Consider the following 25,927-nt stretch of genomic DNA (forward strand, 5'->3'; position numbering starts at 1 on the left):
GATGTTAACGCAACATGTTAGAACACAAGCAGTCATGTTCACATAAATCATATCACTCTATTCGTGGAGGAAATCATTAAAATGCTAGGCGAGAAGATGAATAGGTAGAAATTGTAACTTACAGCATAACATACCTAACATACAGCACATACTATTTAGGTTAGCAAACAACTTATCAAGACAATTTATTTGAGCACATATCCATTGGGATTTTGGAATGCAGGTTACTTTTGTTTGGATTTTCTATCCTTTTTGGTCCTGAATGACCATCACTTGTTTAGCCTATTATTCCCTTTTGAAAAACTAGTGCCACATACTGGTTTCTACCAAATGACACCAAAATGATTTTCTACAAATGTCTCGCTACACCCCTTTTCCTGTTTGTATATTACAGTTTTCAGATCTGTAGGAATTAAATAGTCCTTCCTATAGGCACCATTTATTATTCTGCACAATGAACTATGAAGTTGGAAAATCTTTATTCTTTAAGTATGATTAAAAGGATCCTTAATTTATATAGGTTTAGGTTTGTGTCAGGTTTTGGGATCAGTGGATCCTCTGGACCACCGCGGCTGGCGATATTAGACGACACCTGGGACCAGAATTCAAGTGGCAACTGGTCTTCACCAGAGCCCACAGCAAAGCGGGATGGTTTTGCTGCAGCACGGTACCACCAGGTCCGTTCCACAGATGGGACTATCCAGCAGTGGCAGCCGAGGTTGAGGTACCTTAACGGAAGACAATCTCGTGGTCAGCTTCAGGCACAGGGTCAGGTCAGGCGGCAGAGATGCAAGGTCAAGTCGAATCTGGGGTCAGTAACAGGAGGTCCAGGCAGATTGGAACGGGAACACAAGCACGCAGGACTCAGGAGCAGGAACACACAGAAACGCATGAACACGGGACTCAGGAGCAGGAACACACAAGAACAGAGAAATACTTAGGAACGTCGTAGGGAAGCTTTCTCAATGGTGCAGACACAAAGTTCCGCAAGGGTGTGATGGAAAAGGCAAGGTTAAATAGCCTTCTGGGAAAATGTCCAGCGCCAATTAACGGTGCGCTGGCCCTTTAAATTTCCTGAGGCTGGCGCGCACTAGGAGACGTAGATGAGCGCATGCTGCGGACGGGGATACGGAATATGGACAGGTGAGTGGCACTGGCGCTGCGCCTGCAGGCAGCGAGGGGCACAGTTGAGCCACGATATGGGTCACGGGAACACCCGTTACAGTACCCCCCCTTCAGCCTCCCCCTCCTCTTGGGAAGGAGAAATCTCTGCAGGAGATCAAGGTCCAGTATGTTGTCCTCGGGCTCCCAAGATATCGAGGATCTCCTTTACCTCATAGATGTCAGAGGAGTCAGCCGGAGGAGGAGATACTTGTCGGGAGAAGCTGTTCAGGACGACAGGCTTGAGCAGGGAGACATGGAAGGAGTTCGGGATGCGCATGGTGGGAGGAAGGTGCAGCTTGTAGGACACCGTATTAATGCGTGGACACAGGCAGAGGAAGAGGAGGACGTGGATGCTGTCCATAGACAATGAAGAAGGGAGCGGAGCCAGAGAATTCGGAATCCAGGGAATTATAGGAGAATTCCACCCACGGCAACAGAGCGGACCAGTTGTCTTGACGGCAGAAACAAAATGATGGAGATAACATAGCAGAGTCTGGTTAACCCTCTCTACTTGTCCATTGGACTGAGGGTGGTAAGCTGAGGAGAAATCCAACTTTACCTGCAGTTGGCTACAGAGAGTATGCCAGAAGTGGGAAACAAACTGAATTCCGCGATAAGAGACTATGGGGGATATTTATCATCAGGTTTCTGAGGTAAAACTGTTCTAGTTGCCCATGGAAACCATTTAGAGCTCAGCTATAATTTTATAAACAGCTGTGGGAAAATGAAAGCTGAGCTCTGATTGGTTGCCATGGGCAACTAGAGCAGTTCTGCTCTAAGAGGCTTATGATAAATCTCCCCTTATGTGTTAAGGAAGACCATGTAGACCAAAGATATGTTGAAAGAAGAAGCTGGCAAGACGCGGAGCAGACGAAAGACCTGGAAGAGGGACAAAATGAGACATCGGTAAAAAAAAAAAAACAGTCAGTCACCACCCAGATTATGGTATTGCCTGTTGAAGGCGGCAGGTCCGTGATGAAGTTCATGGGCACATGAGTCCAAGGACAGCTGTTTATCGGCAATGGCAAAAGACCCTGCTTTTTCTGGGCACAGGAAACCACAAAGTCCCAAACATCCTTATATTTGTAAGCAGCGATTTGAGGGCCATAACTTTTTTTGCGGTGTGTTTTTTTTTCAGGGACACATAGAGCTAGTTAAAATGTAATAAAAGTTTAAACTTTTTTTTTTTTATTTGTATTCTTAATTTGGGGTTAAAAGGATTTTTATTATTTATAGTACATATTTCTTTTACTATTTCAAAATAACTGAAAAGGAACATTATTAATGAATTCCCTATTTAGTTTTGGTCGTTTTGATATATAATATGTATAGCCTAGGGCAAATGGGGCGACTAGGCGGTCTGTTTTTAGTAGTGTAGAGGGGGATTCGGTTTTATTATATGGGGAAATGTCAATGTATTAATATTTTTTGTGTGTGGGTGTGTTTTTACTTTATGTGTTACCCCACGAGGTCATAAAAGACCCCTGGGGGACATTTTCACTTTTTTCTTTCTCTAATTTTACTTTACAAGTTTTCCCCTGTAACTGAGGCATCAATAAGAGCATTGGTTACATAAGGAAACCACGACTTTTGACTTGTGGTGCTCATCAGAGCTATACTGGGTCTAATTAGACCCCGCAGCTCTGATTTACCCCTTTAGACCTGGTGGGTCTATAGAGCCGGCAGTGGTGCTCCTCCGTGCATTGCGCTCCTTCAGCTCGATGGTGAAATGAGCGGAGAAGAGAGAAGCGGTAACAAGAGCAGCAGAAAACTGTAGAGACGTCTAAAGTCAGCAGGTGGTCCTTGAAGAGTTACGGCGTTTTCTTATAAATAACTCTTTAAGGACCAGGCCATTTTCGTTTCCATTTTTCACTCCTCATATTTAAAAATCTATAACTGTATTTTTCTGTGTACAGAGCTGTATGAGGGTTTATTTTCTGTGTAACAAATTGAACTTGCTAGTGAGGGTATTTATTTATATTTCATGCCGTGTACGTCGAAGTTGGAAAAAAATTCCAAATGCAATGAAATGGTAGAAAAAAAAGTTTTGCACCTTTTTTTAACACTGTTTTTACATTTCACCAAATGACATCTCTTATTCATTCCTTGGATCGGTAGGATCACGGGTATACCAAATTTATATATACCATATACACTACTGTATAAGCCAAGTTTTTCAGCAGAAAAAATGTGCTGAAAAACCTCACATTGGCTTTTATACGAGTCAATAAAAATAATAAACTTAAATACTCACCCTCCGGCGGCCCTGGCACGGCTCCTCTTCTGGCTTCCCCGTGGCTCCTCTTCTTTCTTCCATCTTCTGTAACACCCTGCAAGCCGCGGCCATGTTATCTCCTGGACGGCGCATACTATAACGTCACCTGGGGCGGCGTCATAGTATGCGCATGCCGGCAGATAACATGGCCGCGCTCTGCAGGCTGTTACAGAAGACTGAAGAGGAGCCGTGCCAACATCAGGGCCGCCGGAGGGCGAGCATATAAGTTTATTATTTTTTTAAGTACTGGCTGGGCTGTATACTACAGGGGGGGATGGCTGGGCTGGCTGTAAACTATAGGGAGCTGGCTGTATACTACAGGGGGCAGGCTGGCTGTATACTACAGGGGGCAGGCTGGCTGTATACTACAGGGGGCAGGCTGGCTGTATACTACAGGGGGCTGGCTATATACTACAGGGGGCTGGCTATATACTACAGGGGGCTGGCTATATACTACTGGGGGGGGGGGGATTTAGGAAGCATACAACCTTCTGATCACGTTTTATAACATTTTTTGTGTGTTGTAAAATGATAACCATGTGGCCTTTCTGTCATTTAGATGCCATTTCTGTTACGAGGCTCACTACTGGAAATTACCCCTTTTTATATTTCAAAGAATCTGGACTTTTGCCACATGTATCTCAGTTCTAAGGAAGGGGGGCAATTTTAATTTTTAGGCCCCCCTAGGGTACTAATCGTTCCTACCAATGTTATAAATCTCACCCAATGACAGGTATTGGAGTCTCATATAGACTCCAGGCTATCATTGGAAGGGACATGTGACATCTGTCCAAGATGGTGAAACTCATTCAAAGCTGGCACTTAACTGGATAAACCATTTTAATGGTTAACAGCCGTTCATGGGTGTCTGCTGTGGTTATGTGATGCAGAAAACATCCAGCAAGTATGAAGAGGGCTGAGCCTATTCATACATTCTTAACGGCATTATGACGTACATGCATGCACAAAAAGCTTCAGGATGCGGTCACACAAGGTGTTTGCATTTTGTTTAGAAATGCATTGGGCAAAATATTTAATCACATGTAAATACATTACATTAGTAGCAGCAGCTTGTGGTGTGTAACATTGTTAGTTACACACGATACGACTTACAGAACACGTGTTTGATGCATTTTGTCCAATGTGATAGAGGGAGTGGATGTAGCAGAGCTGTGTGTTACCTGCAGGGTGCGGTCACATTTCTATGGAAACACATGCGATCAGTAACCAAAACCCGGTGTCTTGCATTGTTTTAATGCAAAACACTGGGTTCTGGTTACAGATCGCATGCGTTTTCATAGAAACGCATATGCGACCAGGCTAAGGCCTACCCTCTTATGCTAGCACTCTCTGGTTACACACAGCTCTGCTACATCCACTCCCTCAAACACACATCTGGGGGAATAGATGTAGCAGAGCTATGGGTGTTTGAGAGAATGGTTGTCAATTACCTCCATTCGCTTGAACACACACAGCTCAGCTACATCTTTTGCCTCAAACACACAGCTGTGTATAGCAGTTGTAGAGAGAAGTAGAAGGACTGTGTGAGTTAGAAGAAATAGATGTAGCAGAGCTTCATGTGTTTGAGGAAATGGATTTAACATACATCCCTGCCCTTAACCCTCACAGGACTCAGCACTTTTTTTGTTTTAGCATTTGTTTTTTACTCCAATCGTTCTAAAAGAACACACTTTGGTTTAAGGCCTTTGTAAGGTTTCATTTTTGTGGGACGTCCTGAAATTTTAATTTATATTAATTATATGACCTTTGAATCATTTCTTATTCAAATATTCATGGAAGAAAAAAAAATGTTGAAAAAGTGGGATTTGGGGGCTATATTCCGTTGTGGTGTTCAAGGCCGGGAATATTCTTTTTAATATTTTGACGGAACAGACATTTTGTGACACTGTGATAACCAATAGGTTTATGATTTTTAGTGTTTATTTTTATATATGTTCTAGGGAAAGGGGATGATTTAAATTTACTTTTAAAAAAAATATTTTTACATTTTTTTTGTTGCCTGTGAGCTCTATCCATATTATGTCCTTGTGTGCAAAGGAGATAATAAACACAGATTTGCTGATTTGTGTATGAGGGAATGGATGTAACCTACACTCAAGCCCTTAAAACCCATGCAGCTCTGCTACATCTTTTTCCTCAGCTGTGTGTATGAGATGTACAGGGATGTTGTATTAGAGGGAATGAACTTACATTATCTCAAACACACATAGCACTGCTACAACCATCCAATCTCTTCTACTTATCTAAATGCAGGAAACTTCTCCCCACTTCTGGGTGCGTTCTGACCAGCAGCATGAAACGATGCAGGACCTGTGACATCACACGGCAGAACCTTTACCCTTTTTACTTCGTGTTGCTGGGAGAGGAAGAGAAGCAAATACCAGTTGGGGGCCGATGTTCCCTAGGCCTGCTCAAAAAACTTGAGCTGCACGGCAGCGATCGCTTCACCATTTATTTTTTTAATTTAAAATGTACTCCATGCTGTCCTACCCCTCCTCAGCAGGCCACCCTAGGCACCATGTCCGAGGTGCCTAGTGGCAAATACCCCCTGGATATAGGTGTCAGTCATCTGAAGCTACACATGTTCTAATTATAGGATAGCAAAACCAGTGCCTGTTAGTAGCAAAAAAAGATAAAAAGATCAGCCTTGAAATTTAGCATGTCAGATCCAGTTTTCCTACAGTATCTGCAGTTGGGGCAAATTTAGACACCCCAATTGACATAACATGGAAGCCTAATTCCACCAAAAGGAGTAGGTTATACCAACATACAAAACATCATCAAATTGATATAGCCAACTAAACATTTTGACTAAATTACTTAATATTTTCATGAGCAGTGTTGTCCACAAGGCCATACACAAAAAGTTGACATACTGGATACACATGCTCATTGGAGGCATTTCAAGCCTTTCTGCTATTGACGCTAAACAAGACTGTATACAATGACTTATTGAAGCACTGGTTAAACACATTTTACATTCAGCTCCAGTATTTCACATCTTGGCTTTATGATATCATTTGATTACTCAGGTTTACTTTGAGAATGTAAAAACTAACATCAGCTTTATGGGCAATACTTCTTTATTCTTCCAGCTGCTGCTCCACTCCTTGCCTGTTGCACTCGTACCTAACATTCCCTGTCACCAGAGTTGTTATAATAGGTTACTTAAGTAGTTAAGGCAATGACCGTGATATGGCAGATGTTTCTACGCTTATTCTGCAAAATAGACAGCAAAGTAATAACTCGTTTATGTATTTTTTTATGCTTTTCACCTCCATTCTCATTGCATACAATGTACAAATTATTCCCACAGCTTTGTCACTGCTGTTCAGAAGAGACAAGTCAATAAGCTGTAGGCATTAGCGGCATATTCAACTGCTTCAGTACTTTACCAAATCAATACAGATTTGTGCAACACATTCAAAAATCCACTGCTGAGCAAAACACTAAAAAAGGACCAATCAAAGTAATTTACAGTTCAACTGACCTTTCTGCCTCTCTCCGTTTTCCGCGAGTCCTCTGTGCATTTATTTCTTTGTTCATTAAACATTTCAGACAGGCCGCCTATTGCATCACAAGCTGAAGTTTTACTTCCAACACCTAGAAATCAATGAAATGAAACATCTAATTAGGGCTGAAAACTATCAACCTTGAAACCACGTTTAACGGCTCATTGTACCGAACACTATTGGACACAAGACAAGAACGTTATAATCACCCCAGTGGCTTCTACGCTGGAGATCACATGTATCGCAATGATATCTGTATTCATGTATGACAGCCTTTTAAGGGACATTAAAGACTCCTCCATGATAAAATGCATGATAAAAGACACAGGTGCACTGCTGTGCTCATGTAAAAATAGGTTGATCATATGTAGTGCTCAATGGCAGCAAAGATCAATCAGCCATAAGCATTAAGATGGAGAACACTTGAGATCACCCTTCCTGGCCAAGCACCCCTGCGTATATATGCATTCACTCACATCTTAAAATGTATAGTACAGAATGTACATCAATAGCTATAATGCAGTATCTGAAAGGAAATTTATTTCCATGACCTTCTGCTCTCCACATCATAAAACATATCTCAGGTCAACAGAGAAAAAAGTTCTATTGATCCAGATTAAAACTAGCAATAGATGAGATGTATCTGAGCCTGTGATTAAGAGCTACAGGACAAAGCCCACTCCAGGCCTCCCCTGCTGTGCCGTACAATATGCGCAATCCTCTTTCTCCACTTTGGCTTTTAACGTGAATCAATAGTATGCGTGCCCCTTACTTTCTGGTGCTAAAAGTGCCATCTGCTATGCAACTAAGTGCCGAGCTGCATACTACACAACATAAAATAGAATCAAACACTTAAAATGAAAGTTACAACTTTGCTTTATTACTTAATATGAACAGATTTTTTGACCAATATCTTGTGAAATGTGTGGGCTCAGGTCTGACATCCAGCTTCTGCCAATCCGGAGTTAGGCTAGTTCAAATGCCTTGTACCTCCAGCAACCTCCATTTCACTTACATGATCATGGGGTCAGTGCATCGGACAGACTCTCACTCTAAGATGTGTCGATCATAATCGGAGGGCGGCATCTGTGCTGCAGTCAGGATAGAAGCCCTGAGTAGGTGTGTCAAGCTAGTGGGGATCAGAAATGAGCAAAGAAGTGTATACAAAATAAGGCACATGGGCCAAATAAAATTTCAGTTGGCAGAGGTTTAATCATAGTCTGACAACACAACATGTTGTAACGTGTAGGGAGCTCTTTTTTAAGTGGTTGGAGTAAGTGCTCCTTGGGTGTTTGTTGAAAACGTCACAATTTCTCCAGACAATTCAGACAATATACTATGATTATACTAGATGATTATTATTATTATTAATAGCCGGATGTTGTGCATTTCTTTTGTTTACACTTTCAGTGTACAGTTATAACCTTTTTTTTAGCTCTAATAATCCAGAGATCCAGCATGTAAATAAGTAGATGCTCGCCTGCAGATTAATACCAAGAGTACCAGGTCCTAACACAGAGGGGGAAAACAAATCCCAAACAATTGGAAAAAAATACTGTACAAAGAAAATTTAATACACATTTTATTTTTTTTTTTATCAATTTTTTTCTTATTGCATTTCCACATTGTTTCACAGTCCTGTTACTGAATTTCAAATCCTGACACTAGATATGAAGTTTTAACAGAATTGCTGCTTTCCTTACAGCACTAAGTATACAATTATATATCAATGGATAAGAACATTGGAATGATATTAACGAAAAAGGGAGGTAGTTAAGCATATTTTATAGTAACAATTATTTGTAGGTAGTCTGGGAAAGCTGGGTGTTTGAAGTGGAGCTGCTTTGGTTCTTTCCCAGTTCTTCTACAATTGAACCATCTGACCCAGCTTGGGACTTTTGAAGAGAGCAGCAGCATCCAAGGAACCGGTGCATCAATAATTCACAAACGTCCACAGGACCTCCAGCGTTTCTCTGATCAATAGGTAATAATTATAGCAGTTCTCAATAGTAACTCCTTTCTAAAACAATCACTCTTATATCACTCCTAAATGGGACACAGTCTTCAGATTTTGCCCCATTAAACAGCCTCCTTAGGTTGGGGATAAAAATGTCCATTCTAGAATTCCCTCTTTTATAAGAAATGTCAACCGTTTCCCCCCCCCCCAAAAAAAAATAAAAAATTCCAATGGTAGAACAACAATGGTAGTACAATTGTCAAATAAAGAAAATATTACTTGCAGAAGGGGGTTACACTAACATTTACATGAGGGCCCATAAATGCTAAAGGAATGTAGGTCTCTAAGAAGCAGAGGTCAGATCCAGAGTGCTTGCACATTTGAAAGAGCGCAGTGGGGGGAGATACGGTTGTAGAGAGAGGGACACGCTGATGGGTGGCAATAATTAAAATACTTTATAATGCAAACATATAGCAGAGAGAGTAGAGAGATTGCACTTGGCTATCAGCACAAAGCAGCAGGCTGCAGCAGTGAGGAGCAAGAACGGGCTTCAACTGGGGGCTCAGTAAAAAGGGAGAGGGGAGTCCAGTGTTTTTTTTTCTACTCTGGACTACTATTAGCAGTAAAAATGACTGTACACGCATCATAGATGCTTATAGATGCATTAATGTGACCTCTGGTACCATTTGTGTCCTATTTAAGAGAAGAATCTCATCTTTCAGAATACATCATACTTATGGTTCTGTCAGATACAAAAACAGTTGGACATATATAATATCATTGTTTAAGGCTGCACAAGAACTTGCACTACTCACTGTAACTGAAGGGTGATGGATAAACATTGTATATATTTTAATATAGTCAATTAACTTTTACTGCTTATTTAAAAACTTGGAAAGGAGAAAATGCCAAAAAAATTCACATTTTTAGTTATTAGTCTGCAAAAAAACAAAAGAAAACCACACCATTAAAAGTAAACATGGAATAAGAAGTTAAAAGAAGAGTGGGCACACACCATCAGTGTGCTTGGTGTACAACCCTTGCTCCTGGTAAAAGATGTCCTTTACGGTCTCATATGTAATGAAAAATAGAACTTGTCTTGTAGTAAAAATTGTAATGATATGTAAAGTTTTTCCAAAGGGTCACAAAAGAGTTAACTGCCTGTATTTTCGGTTCAGTAGATCACAGAACCACAAGCTTAATGCAATCTTAAAGATGATATCTTATCTTTAATATGACACCAAAAAAAGCATGTGTCTAGCAAATGGACAACTGCAGATAGAGGAGTCTGCCTAGAAACTTTACTCACCTCAAGCAAAATATTCTTTTTTTTTTTTTTAACCGGTTCGCGACCGCCCGCCGTGTATTCACGGCGGCGGTCGCGTCGCGCTGCATGGAGAGGGCTCACGGGCTGAGCCCTCTCCATAGCCGGTAAGTCTTTGCTGCATATTGCAGCAAAGGCTTACCGGTAACATCCGCGATCGGTGCTAGCACCGATCGCGGGTGTTTTTACAGCGTGGGCTGCCGGCAGCCTCAATCAGATAGCGGCGCATGGGCGCCGCCATCTTACCTGTGATCGCCGCTCCCCGTGACGTCATCGGCGGGCGGCGATCCGTCTCCATGGTAGCCTCGGGTCTCCCGAAGACCCGAGGCTATTTCGTTTTAACCCCTTCATTACAATGTGCTGATAGCACATTGTAATGAATGAGGAAGAAAATCCCCATATACTGCCATACTGTAGTATGGCAGTATATGATAGGATCGATCAGACAACCTAGGGTTAAAGTACCCTAGGGAGTCTGAAAAATAGTATAAATAAAAATAAAAAAAAGTTTAAAAAAAAAAATTATAATAAAAAAACCTAAAATTTCAAATCACCCCCCTTTCCCTAGAACTGACATAAATATAAATAAACAGTAAAAATCATAAACACATCAGGTATCGACGCGTCCGAAAATGCCCGATCAAAATATGATAACGGTTTTTCAATGCGTTTAACCCCGTAACGGAAAATAGTGCCCAAAATCGAAAATGGCCCTTTTTTGCCATTTTGAAAAATCTAAAAAAATCTATAAAAAGTGATCAAAAGGTCGTACAGTCCTAAAAATGATATCATTGAAAATATTATCAAATTTCGCAAAAAATGACACCACCCACAGCTCCGTACACCAAAGTATAAAAAAGTTATTAGCACCAGAAGTTGGAAAAATCTAAAAAATTATTTTTGTACAGGAGGTTTTAATTTTTGTAAATGTATGAAAACATTATAAAACCTATACAAATTTGGTATCCCCTTAATCGTACCGACCCAAAGAATAAAGTAGACATGTCATTTGGGGTGCTCAGTGAAAGACGTAAAATCCAAGTCCACAAGAAAATGGCGCAAATGCGTTTTTTCACCATTTTCATTGCATTTGGACTTTTTTTCCCGCTTCCGAGTACATGGCATGGAATATTTAATACCATCATTATGAAGTGCAATTTGTTGCGCAGAAAACAAGACGTCACAGAGCTCTTTACGTGTAAAAATAAAAAAGTTATACATTTTTGAAGGTGGGGAGTGAAAAATGGACATGAAAAAACAGGAAAGGGCCCGGTCCTTAACCGGTTAAATCAAATCAGATGAGATTCGAAAGAGGAAATTGTAGAAAGGACAAACCCTACCTGAGGGGGCTGGTAGTTTAATGGTGTGAAATCTGGCGACAGAGGTGTTTAAGATTACTTTTGAACAGAATTGCACACCTTATACATTATTTGTACAAATTCTGAACTATACTTTTCATTGTAGTCTAAATTCAATGTGCTTCCATTTTCACTTGCTTTCAAAAGCTTGTAGGCATTACAAAAACAGCTCAACTCCATTTATACAATACTTCATCGTGTGTCAGTAAGTATACATGACTCTGTGGCAAGGAAACAGCTACAGGCTCTGAATAGGCAGTGCACAAGGGGAGAATCCATAGAAGAATTGCGGTAAACCCCAGATAAGGAATGTACAAGCTTCATGTATGAAACAGTCCTACCACAACTACCCTGGACTACAAACTCTAAATTAAGAGCAGTGGTAAAAGTGACAAAAGCATAAATGTTTTTTCTTTTTTGGGGGGTGGGTGGGGAGAATGACTTGGGGCATTTGTAGAAATTGTGTAAAATTACACAGCTATACGTTGCAGAACTCCGAGGTGAGCCCTCAGACCTCTGCTGGGGATCTGCACTTTGACATCTTGCCAATGCACACATGGAGTTAACTTCCTGAAGTAAGGCTAAATGTATATATAGCGAACACAGAATCACAAAATGTTTTCTCTGCATATATGAAAGAAGGAAGCGTGGCACTCCCCGTACTTGCTGTACGTTATTTATTGAGGAGGCAACATGATAGGGGATGGCACAGCCTCGTCACAGGCCATAGGGGGTTTTGCACATACAAACGTGCTCTCTCAAGACTGAGCTTAAGAAAGCACATTTGTACACGTAAAACGGCCTGTGACGTGCCAGCGTCATACCCACTCCTGTTGCCTCCACAATAAAGAACATACAGCAAGTATGGTAAGTGCCACGCTTCCCTCTTTCATATATGCATTGTTATTTGTTCTGGTAGAGCACCTTCTAAGACTGCTATATCCCGTTGACCCTTGTCGGGCTGCCCCAGCGTAACACATTATAAAGTGTTAATTAAACCTCCTGCTCTTTTACCTTTTTTTCCACTGCAACGTTAAAACTCTATGGGACACAGATCTCGTACACATGGATATCCACATAAAAATGGTACGAACACTGCCTTGCAGTAATAGATCCAGAAATCTGTGTGTTGCAGTAACACGTTACAAACCATTGGATAAAGAATATGAGAGATATGAAGATCAAGTACACAGGACAAGAAATATTGTGGGCATTTGCAGTGCCAACCAGTTACACACATCACTCATTTATTTGTATTAGCCAGGGCCATTTTCCCCAGTCCTTATGCTAGGCTTGGACTTAATATATGTTCTTACTAAAAAGATAGCGATTACAAGGCTCACGTACTTGGCTGGAATAGTTTCTTCTCAATCCCATGATCTGTTCCAGCTTTTATTTGCAGGGTTTCTTGAACACCAGGTACATCTTCCATTGTTTTACATACAGCAGGTGCCAGTTTGCTGTTCACAGACTTCTCAGATTCTTTTATACAGGGAGTTTCAACTTTCCTAACAGCTGTGGACTTTTTTCTCTCTGCCACATTTTCATTAGAAACAGAGCTTGAAACAGAAGGAGTTACTGAATGTATTGTTTTTCTTTTTTTCGCAGTGCCCATATCCTGAAAAGCGACGCCTACTGACCTCCTTCGCTTGCGGCAGTCTTTGTCAGTAGTCAGTGGAGGGGGGCTAGGAGACCTCCTTGGTTCCATGCTCAGCGAGAATCTTTTCAGTTTGCTTTGACGGGCATTTAAATCCGATGAAGTAAAAAAGTCTTCAAAATTAGAAAATGCGTCATCAGAGTCTGTATTACACGATGATAAAAAAGGTTTGGCTTCAACTTTCACAGCTTTATTTTTGGCAAAGGAAACATCAGATTTTAGGCTGCTACGACCCTTTTTCTTAGACTGCTCCTTTTCTTTACACAATGCAACAAGTCTATTTGACATGGATGAATAGTCCAAGCCAAAAACTCTGTCCTTTCCTAAGGCAGTATTAGAAAATGTGTCACTCCCACTGTCATTGTCAGCTGTGCCATCAGCAGCTTTCACTTTAGTGGACTTTTGGTTCCCATGTGAAATTTGTATTGAGAGGTCTGTACTTTCCTTGTCTACAGAATCAAGACCAAGTTTTGGAACAGCTTTATTTATTTTATCTGGGGTTTTATTCATAATCAGTAATGTTGCACTATCATTTATAGGGGCATCCTCAGAGAGTTTGAACCGATTTGATCTACGACTCTTGGCTTGAGTTTGTGATCGTTTCTTTACTCTTCGAGGACTAGATTTACCTCCCTCAGTTTTTTGAGGTGAAAGATTTGACTTTGAGGAAACTTTCCCTTCCTTAGCCACAGCATCTACATTCTTGGGAGTGCTAGGAACACTGGCTCCCTTCACGACACCTTCAAAAAGGTCTTCATAGCTAGTGTTAAGCGAGCTGGAGTCATTCCCTAAAATAAATATATAAAATATTAGAAAGAGGCTGAAAATGACTCAACAATTACAGATATGATATAATGTAACAATAGTCATACAAGTGCCTAGGCTGTGTTCACACTATGGACTGGTATTCCATTATTAACGAAAACTATGGATGTAATGACTGAATGACAGGTACAAATAGCAAAAGATGGATGACAGACTTGAGATGTATGAAGTAAAACTACAGTGACCTTAATTTTGATGCAACGTACAATGCATCATTGCACCCATCTTTATTTTCTATAATATATCCTCAATATTTTTTTTTTGTATTATCGAGAACTATGTACATCTTATTGCCTAGTCACGGATGTGCGAGTTTGTTTCCTAGATTAATCTAAAAGGCTTATACAAATATATATCTCTTATCTTTCATTTTATCATCCCGAATCGCCCTTTAGATAGTCCCGCTGAGCCCCCTACCAAAATAAAAGACCTTTATACTTACCTTGTTCCAGAACTGCCTATGCAGTAGCACAGTGCAGATGGCATTCTACACCCCAGCTTCTCTGCCCATGTGCTACAGGTACTGCAACTGCACAAGGAAGCCGGGGTGTACTATGCCAGGTTCACCGAATTACACTTTAATACCTTTATGATCTACTGTAAATAATTTAGTTGCAACCAGCATAAAACATGTTGGATAAATTTCAATTGAAACATGTCCACACACTAGGGCAGATTTATTAATTTGTTTACGACAGAATTTGGTTGTAGTTTCACCCAAGAACTGTCTGCTTCACATTTATCAAGTGTTTTAGACAGTTTTCATGCACCTTTACACCCAGTATGACAAAATGAAATGCTAAAGGGACAGAATTTTGGCGCACCTTTGTGGCATAAATGAAGCCAACTAATAGGAGGTGCAAAGTATGACTAGACATTAAGCTCCACCAGATTAATTACCCAGCATCAGACACCTTGATAACTCTGGTGCAGCAAAAGACTCTAGTCTAACTCTGCACTGTCTTATCTTACAACATTTTTTTTTAAGTCTGACATGGACATGTAACTATATAAGGCTTATATGAGCGTTGTGATGGCTGTATAGCTTTTTCTGCCTTTTGACATACCATGTGGAGAATCTATTGCAACTGATGGACTGTTTCCAAGTGATGGTTTCAGTGATGAAAAATCGAATATCTGTGACACCTGAGAAGCTGTAAAAGAAATAATTTTTATTTTGTCTGTAATTACCATTATTCCTACAATAGCAAAATTAGAACAGGTTTAATAAATTTTACGAAACATACATTTATGAAAGCTTTGAATTTAAGTAAGGAACACATACCTACACAGCAGGTACATTTCTATTTACCTTCAACTGAAAACTTACTCCTTAAATAAGCAAAACAAAGAACCTTTAGGCACTCCTTACACTGTCTGTAATATAAGCCTACAGAGTCCAGCAAAACAAAAACTTGGGGCACATCCTACAAAACTGATATGTTCCAATTACAATGACAAAGGCCAAAAAAGAGTATTTGGTTTAAAACAGTAGGTTAAGGCACTACCTGTAGGAGATAAATTCTCTCTTTTATTCTTCATCTCTTGTATTCTCTTTTCCATAGCATTGCAGCGATCTGCAACCACCGCTTTTGGGCTGTACAATAATGTCCCATCATCTTCAAAAGATAAAATAGGGATATCTGTAAGGGAAGAACAATGATACTTTTAGACTGGAATTAATCCACATAAATGACCCTTTTTACAGACTATTACTGGTAAAAAGAAAAATAAGGCATCATGTTACTGGATACCCTTGCTGTAGGTCTTCAGATTTTGTAAAATTACAGGGAGTCTACCACCAGTCCATATTCCGCTGCCTCTGGTGTTATTCAGCTATTCATGACTAAGGCCAAACCTTTGTTTCAATTTTTTGTGCCCCTGTTGCAGCAAAATACAGTAGGTAAAAAAAAATCTATTTGGTTTACCCAGGGCGTCTCTTCTGTTCATATTCCATCAATGCTCCTACGTCATCCGCCCCGAGTGAATTCTCACACATATGTGGTACTCACAGAGCTACAGCTCACAGAGCTACACCTAGGTTGTATACTGCTTTGAGGTTGTTAACAGTGAATAAGGGGCTGTATGAACAACGTTTAAACAGATTATTTTCTGTATTCACTTTGGCAGGTAGTAACCTGCACAATCAAGAACTGCATGTAAATATGGCATCTACTTTACAATGGGTTTCACCAAGTTTGAAGAAAAAAAAAAAGCAACATGCTGTGAACTCTGCATGGTCTTAGAGCATAATTTGCACATCTAACTACATGTTCTGTAACGACTTCTTGGTAAAACAGTAAATGTAAGAACAGTGTGTTAGATGTTCATTCCATTAGTTTGTGTCACGGTAAAAAATAAAGGAGTTATTAAAGACATGTGCACATGTGAACTCACCAGCAGATGCTTTTTGTACATCAAGGTCCTTGCACATTTTATCAAATTTCCGTGCCAGTCTTCGGTCATTTTCTGGTGTTCTTTCTACAAAATCCTTGGGTTGCATACATTTTCTCTGAAAGAGGTTAACAGTCTTAAGGAATTTATAAACCCTAAAGTAGCAATAACCAACATGACATAAGTAAAGCAAAGAATTCCACAGACCACAGATGTTCAAGTAGACATTCAGATGAGAGTGAAAAAGCTTGTAACTTACTTTTTTCTTAGCAAGCTGAGGTATGCCATTATTTGTATTTATTGCTGGGTGTAAAGTTTCATCAACATGCAAATCCATCTCACGACATCTGTAAAGAATTTTTAACAGTGTTCAGTTACAATATGACCAAGGCCAAAATCAAGAGGTGGTCTCAAATACCTTAAGCATGAGTGGTGTGTATACATTTAACCCAATTGTAAGTCCTGAAAAGGCATATCTGAGTAATTAAAAAAAAAAAAAAAAACACAACACCCCTCACTTTCCCCCTCTCCACTGAAAGACCGCACTGTGACTTTGTGCCATAGACCTCAATGGGGGTCGTGATCTAGCTGCAAATTGTGCGGCCAAATCATTTTCCCCATTACAGTCATGTGAAAGTCACCTCAGAAAAATATTTTATGAATACTGCAAACTTACTTTAGAATACGTGATGAACTCATGACCGTGGAGGTCGTGTGAACCATGAATGCAACATTAGCACTTCCACTGTATCTGTGGGGAGGCCTCTGGAGGAATAAATTACACCTAGCATACCCTTTACATGGAAGGGGCAGAGTCTGCACAAGCGTCTATTTGACCACAACGAGATTTATCAATGTGTCACATGTTAGACCAGTCTTCTGTTGTGCCAAATGTATCACTGTGTCTAATGTTTGATGATAAATACAGGGTAGTTTAAGGCATTGGAGTTGTACTATGCACCATCTATAAGGGTGGTTTAGTTTACTGATTTTTTTTTTTTTGTTGGTCAATGGACTTTTGACAAAAACCTACACCTCTTTTTCATACAAGTCAGAAAAGTGCCTAAAAACAAAGTAAAACCCTTAATAAATGTGGCACAAGGCATTTCAGTTTTTTTGATCAAATTACTCCAGTATTCTGGCACAGACTATTAGGCTACATTCACACGACCGTATGATTTCTCCAGTCCCGTATTTACGGGCCGTATATACGTGACGTTTTTCATCCGTATGCAGCACGTATGTAACCCGTATTTTATACGTCCCCATAGACTTCTAGGGCATACGGAACTGAAATACGGGAGAAAATAGGACATGCTCTATATTTTTATACGGCTAGTATACGGTACGGTACGGAACGGAGTTAACAACGGCAATATAAATGGTCAGACGTATTGTCCATTGAAATGAATGTGGCCGTATGTAATCCGTAAAAAAACGGTACGGTACGGTACGGATACGGACGTTTTCATACGTCCGTGTGAATGTAGCCTAAGATAAATCAATCCCAATGTTCTGTTTTGCTTATCTGCATCATTTTTAGATATTGCAATGTAAAAAAAAAAACGGTTACAAAACCTTTATTTAGTTCCCACTTCTCATTACTTTAAGAGAAATACTTACTTCTCCACCCAAAGGACAGACACCAGTTTGACTTTGCTCTTCACCGCCTTGTCCCATGTACTTTGACTGCCATCTTTAAAAACTAAGTGAGTTACTTGCTTATTGAATGTTTTAGAAACCTGAGGATGCAAAGTAATAAAATAATTTAATAATTACCCTTCATTCTTTCTAAATACAGTATACAGTCAAATCTATATTCCTATTACAATGATTTAGAGAATACATAAAGGGCATCTACCATCAGAATCACCGATGCTGGACTCACGCGTCCGTCTGATGAGGTGCAGTGCTGCCTATCTTTTATTCAGCAATGTGCACTATTTGAAGAAAAAATAGTTTTATAACTATGCTAATAAGTAATTCCCCCAGATCCATTTACATATTTTTTTAAAAACTTTTTTTTTTTTTTTACATATGGCATGCATTGCTGGATGTAAGAAAGACAGCACTGGACTCCACTTCAGATGGAAATGTGAGTGTCTAGCATCAGCGATTCTGATGGTAGATACTCTTTAACCCCTTAAAGACAAGTTTTTTTTTTGGTTTTTTTTTTTGCATTTTCATTTTTCACTCCCCACCTTCAAAAATTCATAATTTTTTTTGTAAAGTGCAGTGTTTTCTGCTTAACAAATTGCAATTCATGTTGACGGTATTTAATATTCCATGCCATATACAAAGAAGCGGGAAAAAAAATCAAAATGCAAGGAAATTGATGAAAAAATGCATTTGCACGATTTACTTGAGGGTTTGGTTTTCATGGCTTTCACTGAGCACCCCCAAATGACATGATTTATGGGAATACCAAAATTTATATAGGTTTTATAATGTTTCTATATATTTACAAAAATTAAAAACTTACAAAAAAAACCCCTTCATTTTGCCATCTTCTGGCGCTGATAATTTTTTCCTACTTCCATGTACAGAGCTGTGTGTGGTGTCATATTTTGTGACTTTTGATGATGTTTTAAATGCTACCATTTTGAGGACTGTACGGCCTTTTGATCACTTTTTATTGAATTTCTTATATTTTTCAAAATGGCATTATCGACTTTGGGCGCTATTTTCCGTTAGGGGGTTAAACGCTGGGTATAACCGTTATTATATTTTGATAGATTGGACATTTTGGGACGCGGCAATACCCAACATCTTTATGATTTTTACTGTTTATTTATATCAGTTCTCAAGAAAGAGGGGAGATTTGAATTTTTAGGATATTATATATTTATTTATTTTACCATTTTTCAGATCGCCTAGGGCACTTAAACCCCAGGTTGCCCGATTGATCCTATCTTCAAAATCGAACATTATAATAAATGTGTTAAAACGAGACAGTTTTTGTATGACCCGAGGCTGTCATAACAACGGATCGCCACTCCCCGATGACATCACGGGGGAGGGAGGGGTGTGACGATCTAAGCCAACATGGCCACGTCCCCACACCACTAGCACCGATCAATGGGACAATGGGTTTTATCTGGTTTATTAGCATCATTTTAAAAGGTGATTTTAAAAGGAAGGAGGCCATGTATAACAAATCTGAGAATATTACCACAATCACTGTGCCAGGATCTATGAGTAAGTATCACTGGTTTATCATGCTGGATTTTGATGGCAAATTTTATTTAACCAGAAGCTCTGTCCAGCATCAATATCATTTGTTTTTGTGTACCAGCTCTGAATTACTACGTCTATTAACTACACATTAGATATTCACTCATCAAACACATCTACAAAGAGATATTGACAAGCACAGCACATAATGAGATGATACCAGAACTGATCAATTTGTGGGCTCCAACATTTCAACACGAATAGATAATGAATGCAAAAGTGGAAGAGAGGATCAGCAATTTAGTCATATAAATTACATACCTACACTGAGAACCATTGATGGCAACGGAAGCTCTCATTCTCATCTCTCTCAATCAAGTTAGGCTGTGTTTGCATCTCGTTTAGGATCCCTACAACGGAGGGCAACAACGTATCCTAGTGTATGCTCATACTAAGGGATACATCGTCCAGCCCAGCCCATTTGCCTATAAAGTGGGAGGAATGAAGTGGGAGCTGTTTGTTGCTGCCCATGTTCAGGGTGTCTCCCGAGTGATGATCAGCAGAGGCAGGGGATGGATGCCATCAAATACAACTCCTTAATGGTAATTGTCTAACATAAGAAAATTAAAATGTGGCACTATCACTACTTACTTTTGCTCCCAGGTTAAGTAGCTGCTGTGAGAACATTTTAGAATAATTTTCTGTTCTGTTGGATGACCACACATCTACAAACGCCACAACTCCTAAAAAGACCAAAGGATTCAGTATATTAGAAAATGAAATGTATGCAAGATGATAATGGGATATAATTATAATAATGTTTATTTATATAGCGCCATCAAATTCATAAAATCAAATTCAAATTCATGATTACAAATCATAAGGGAAATATACAACTATTTTACATTACAAAGAACAAACAGTCATATAGAACAATAGGAGTGAGGGCCCTGCTCACAAGAGCTTACAGACTATGAGGATGAGGGTGTTGACACCATTGTATAATGGTCGAGCTATCCTTTACAAAGGAATAATATTAAAATTACTTATTAAATTATTTGATATATAAAAATGTTGCTGCTTGAACCAGCCATCAGTCGCCATCTTATATACAGGGACCAAGGTGAAAGTGACTGCAGAGAAGCCTGGAGCTTGTATATATCTGCTGTTCGCCAAAACAGACGGGAGATGGGACATAGGATGGATTAGTAAAAAGAGAGTTGACATTTCATGCAGGCTTGCCTAAAGAGATGGGTTTTTAGAGCACGTTTGAAGCTTTCGAGGGTGGGTATTAGTCTGAGAGCACGGGGTAGATAAAGCAGCCCGCCACCAAGTGCTTCATATAACCCTATAGTGTTGAAGAGAAACTACCGTAAGGCAGATGCCAGATGCCTCAATATTTCCAAGATAAGGACAAAAAAATATCTCAATATCCCAAAAACAGAAAAAAAAAAAAAACCTAGTTCTCAGCTTTTCACTAGTCCCGTTCCAACAATAGTTCTGCGGACTCCAGAACTTCCAGTCTTATTGCAGTGATAGCTACATATTGTTCATGCAACAGCTGAGCCAATTATTGGTCTTTCAAAACTCAATGATGGAATGGAGGACAGTAGTTGGCTCAGCGGTCAAATGCAGAGTGTGCATGAGGTCATAACTTCTGGTCCAACATAAGGGAAAGCCTCAGACTGCTTCTGCTGGACCGGGCAGTACCCTCTGGAAATGCTGAACCCATGAGGCCCACACTTTCATTGCATTTAAAATTCTTCCCCAGCTTTCCAGTACGTTGCATGGGATATTAAAATATAGCACTGGGAAGTAAAAAAAATAAATGTTCCTTAAAGACAATATCTCATATGGCTCTGTAAGCAGCTCCTAGTGCTTGTACAAACAATGCAGTGTTAGAGTGATAGCGTTACCAGAAACCTCCGGTAACGCTATCAAACACTGCGACGGGGTACAGTGTAATTGTCAGACAGCTCGCAAAGCTTTCTGACGTATTCATGAGGGGGCGGGGTTGGGGCCGGCCTATGGAGCGAGCAGGGCGGTCCGGGGAAGAGGCAGCGCCTTTTGTGGGTGACAGGTCCTCTTTAAGTGGTGAGGAGCACTGCGCATTCCAATGGGGCAGCGTGTGCTGCTGTCAAGCTGTCTGTGTGATAGCCCGATCCTATACTGTGAATGGGGACAGATATTATCAGTCCCCTGTCACAGCTGCCTCCGTATACAGCACTCATATTTGAGAGGCAGGCATTGAAGATGCAATGTGTATGCTCTCTACATGTCTGTGTATAGAGATCACTGTTATATGTGATGTGTATACAAGTAAAGCAGGGAACACATATTTACATGTAATGCGCTCCTTGCTAAGTGTGCACCTGTTAAAAAAAAGGAAAATAAAAGAGCTATACCACCACACCCACAAAAAATAAATGAAATAAAAATTCAGGCGTGCCAGCCCTAGCCCAGTCTGGGGGAGGACGGGGGTCTGGTGCGTTAGCCCTCCTATACATATAGGAGTTATTTATTTGTATTATTTCATACTCCTCTGCAGCTAAAAATACCTAAAAAAAGCCTTCTGGAAAAATGTTAGTGCGACCGCTGGGCACAAATTCATCCATCCCATATAATCCCTTTAAGGCTGGCTTCACACCTCGCTTTTGTGCATATGTTGTAAGGACACGTAGGAGGATTCCGTGCCCTCACAACGTATGGCACAGACGCATTATAATAATACTTTATTATATATAGCGCCTACAGATTACGCAGGGCTGCACAAAGCATGACAAATTGGTCCCTGTCCCCATGGGGTTCACAATCTAAACAACCTACCAGTATGTTTTTGGAGTGTGGGAGGAAACCCATGCAAACACGGAGAGAACATAAAAACTCTTTGCAGATGTTGACTTGGGTGGAACTAGAACCCAGGACTCAAGTGCTGCTACCCCCTCAGCCACCGTGCTGCCCATGTATCCCACAGTACAGCGGGATACGTTTCCTGGGGATGCCACCCGTCCCCTAAATGCGGGGAGCGGGTTGGAGGAGTGCACACTGGCTGCTGATGATGAACGGGGTGTTCCGCCAGTGATGTCACGGTCATAATATGGACAGTGACATCACGCGTGGCGGGGCTGTGGAAAGATATGCAATACTTTGCATCCGCTCGCCATAAGCGCATGTGTTGGTCAGGCTGCAGGATGGAAAGACGTAGCTTGCTATATCTTTCCATCCTGCATTTTTTGGCGAACAGGATGTATAGTGGCCAGACGGAGGCAACAACTGTACCTCCATCTGCAACTATTTTTCAATGTATATAAGCGTATACATCAGGTTTTTTCCCAACTCATACGCTTAGCGTATACAAATAACGTGTTGTGAGCCTAGCCGTACCCAGGTCAAACTATAGTATTACACCCCTGCTCATCTTTCCAAGTGGAATCCTAGGCAAAGGTGTCCTCAACTCCTCTGTATTCACAATGCACTGTGCTGGGCAATGACATGCGGCTTTGTATAGGCTTTTGTTGCCACTACGTCTTCCTAATGCAGGTGAACAATAAGCACGAGTTATGACAAGACGACCAACAACCTGAGTTGTGCAGCCCTGTATAGCGCGCCCTCCTGTATAAACCGCACGTGGGTGACCCGTCCGTTTGGGGGGCCTGGCGTTACCTGTAAGGATGCGGCTATCACGGCTGCCTGGTGACAGCGCCATGGCTCCTACAGCTGCCGCAGCGATTCTCTCCTCACCCGCCACAGCTTCAAACTTGACTTCCGCCGCGTGACGTCATCAGAGTGCGCCGCAGCTATCCAGCTTTTCCGCAGTGTGGAGAAGACAGGGAGGAAAGTACGGGTCGTTTACACAGCAGCTGATAGCATCCCATGTACGGAGGTGTAGGTGCCCATCGCAGTTAGCGAAGGCTGTACAGAGAAGTGAATACCACATATCCGCAGCAGTACGTGAAGCTGTATTCAGATGGTGCAGTCAAAACCGCATCAAAGCTGTTGCAAGTCTATGTGTTAGTTTAGTGGTGAAATGTATTTATCTGTGACATGTTTCACTTCTAAGATCAACATCAGCATCAACACTGCATAGGGCAAAAGTTTGTGAAATTTACTGTGAGCGATCTGTGAATCCCTGCCGTGTTCTGGCCGGATGTCATAGACCCACCACAGGGCAGAGGAACGGGACTCCGTGCATCAAAAAGATTAATGATACAAGAAGTCTTCTTCCTGGCTTTGGTATAAATTTAGTATCTCCATGTTCACCTTTTCCAAATAATAATTGGGCCGTGTCATTTGGGGAGCACAGTGAAAGATGTTAAAGTAAGGCACCAGAAAATGGCGCCAGTGTTTGAATTTTTTTCTAGCTTCCCATTAGATTGCATGGAGTATTATACAGCTGTGGGTTTGTATATGAGAAGAGCAAAAAACTGAAACACAAAAACAAAAGTGGCACCACTCTCAAAGTGCACAGACAAATGGGGAGAGATTTATCATACACTCCCGTATGATAAAGTCCTACCTCATGATGTATCTGCTGGACATGCTGCGTCGGCAGACAAGGCTTCCGATCTGCGATAAAGTTACAAAGTGTACAGGCACGGGGCAGACACTCCACTTGTGGCTGCACTTCTTCACACCTCATCCTCACCCACAAAGCTACCCTTTTTAACAGGACTTTTGTATGTACAGGCTAAGAGGATATTAACCCCTTTTGGGTCATTGGTGCCTGAATGTCCAGATCAATTTTTGCAGTTGTTCTGCTCATGACAACAATTATTTTTTTCATGACGTGTGAGACTTTAAATTGGTAAAATCATTCTATTAACTCTCTGCTGACCGTCCGCTGACTTTAGATGTCAGCGGGCACAGGTCCGGAGTCTGCAGCGACGTCTTTCGCCGCGATAAAATATAAAGTTAAAAAAAAAAGTCCTCTCCATAGCCAGTAAGTCTTTGCTGCATATTGCGCCGATCACCACCAGCAAAGGTGCCAGAGGCTTCAAAAAAATGGCAGCGCTTGATAGATTATACATGACTCGTTGATACGTATGCTTGTTACCATTCTCACCTTTAACGACCACCTATACCAGTGATGAGCAACCTTTTGAGCTTGGTGTGTCAAAATTCGCCAAAAAACCAAGCATAACTCGGGTGGTGTGTCACCTTGACAAAAAAACATATTTTTGTGATATTTATAGTTTAAATAACAAATATGTATACTATTTAACTTCTAGGGTACTTTAACCGTAGGTTGTCTGATTGATCCTACCATGTGCTGCCATACTACAGTATGGCAGTATATGGCGATTTTCCACATCATCTATTATTATACGCAATTCGCACATTGTAATAGATCGGTAACAATCAGACAGGTGTGAAATTGCTTAGTAACCTGCAAACTTTCAGTCATGAAAGTTCACAGGTTATAGCGAGGGCGCAGGCGCCGTTGTCCGCATTTCCTTCATGCCCTCTTGGCATGGAGAAGGTGTGCGGAGCAAAATAATCGCAATGTCTGGCGATTTACAAGGCGTTGCGATTATTTCAGGGCTTGTACGTCACAAAACTGACACACAAGCCCTGATGACTGTCTTCTATCATACAGTGCACTGACCTTACTCACTGTATGATGGGAGTAGTTGTCCTCCCTCATCCCTGCTCTGGAGCTGGCCAGTGTAGAGGTGGCAGCTGCTGGGACATCACACAAGGCAGCAGCAATGTGGCCTCTGACTGTGTTGCCATCCTACCCCCACCACAACTATCAGGAGCTGCAGAGGAGCCTCCTGGGTGTATGGCCCGGTCACCTCTCCTGCTGTGCCCTGTGCTGATACCTGTGCTGACTGGGTACACTAGGCACAGCTCACACATGGGGAGCGGCCGGCCCGGGGGAGGAGGAGGAGGGGGGAGTGCTGGAAGCTCAGTGCAATCTCTCAGCCTCCAGGCTACTGCACCTGATCATGTAGAATGAAACTTAACTCTCAGGCAGCCGCGTGTCAGTGAAAATGGCTACGTGTGTCAGCACTGACACGCGTGTCATAGGTTAGCCATCACTGACCTATACTGATCTTGTTCTAACTCCATTCTCAGGTTAATCTAACCCTCCCCAACCCTTTGCCCCCCTCCCTTTTCCCCCATTCATTTGTTCAGTTTGTTTAATAGAGTTGCGGATTATGCTTCACTCTGAGATCCCCCTGCAAGGGGTACATGTTATGTCATGACCTATTATAAGGCACTGTTATGCTTTTACTTCAATAAAATCTTGTTGAGACAAAAAA

At 41.0% G+C, this 25,927-nt stretch overlaps 1 protein-coding gene across 3 annotated transcripts in view; it reads right to left on the bottom strand.

The window, feature by feature from the left end:
* Positions 1-23,518, bottom strand: part of MCPH1 (microcephalin 1) — a 206,916-nt gene extending 183,398 nt beyond the window's left edge. For 2 of the 3 annotated variants that reach the window (XM_072142312.1, XM_072142314.1), the window contains exons 1-9: positions 23,325-23,518; positions 20,313-20,404; positions 18,111-18,229; positions 16,747-16,834; positions 16,491-16,605; positions 15,602-15,736; positions 15,161-15,247; positions 12,959-14,056; positions 6,951-7,063 (exon numbers count right to left, since the gene is read on the bottom strand). In XM_072142312.1, the coding sequence (XP_071998413.1) occupies positions 6,951-7,063; positions 12,959-14,056; positions 15,161-15,247; positions 15,602-15,736; positions 16,491-16,605; positions 16,747-16,834; positions 18,111-18,229; positions 20,313-20,404; positions 23,325-23,367 (1,890 nt within the window). In that variant the 5' untranslated portion in view covers positions 23,368-23,518. Of the gene's footprint in view, positions 1-6,950; positions 7,064-12,958; positions 14,057-15,160; positions 15,248-15,601; positions 15,737-16,490; positions 16,606-16,746; positions 16,835-18,110; positions 18,230-20,312; positions 20,405-23,045; positions 23,213-23,324 lie in introns of those variants that run through there. The other variant, XM_072142313.1, reaches the window with a different exon arrangement.
* Between the last annotated feature and the right edge of the window lie 2,409 nt (positions 23,519-25,927).

The sequence above is a fragment of the Engystomops pustulosus genome, chromosome 3 (genome assembly GCF_040894005.1).
Source record: "Engystomops pustulosus chromosome 3, aEngPut4.maternal, whole genome shotgun sequence".
In the NCBI taxonomy this organism is placed as follows: Eukaryota; Metazoa; Chordata; class Amphibia; order Anura; family Leptodactylidae; genus Engystomops; species Engystomops pustulosus.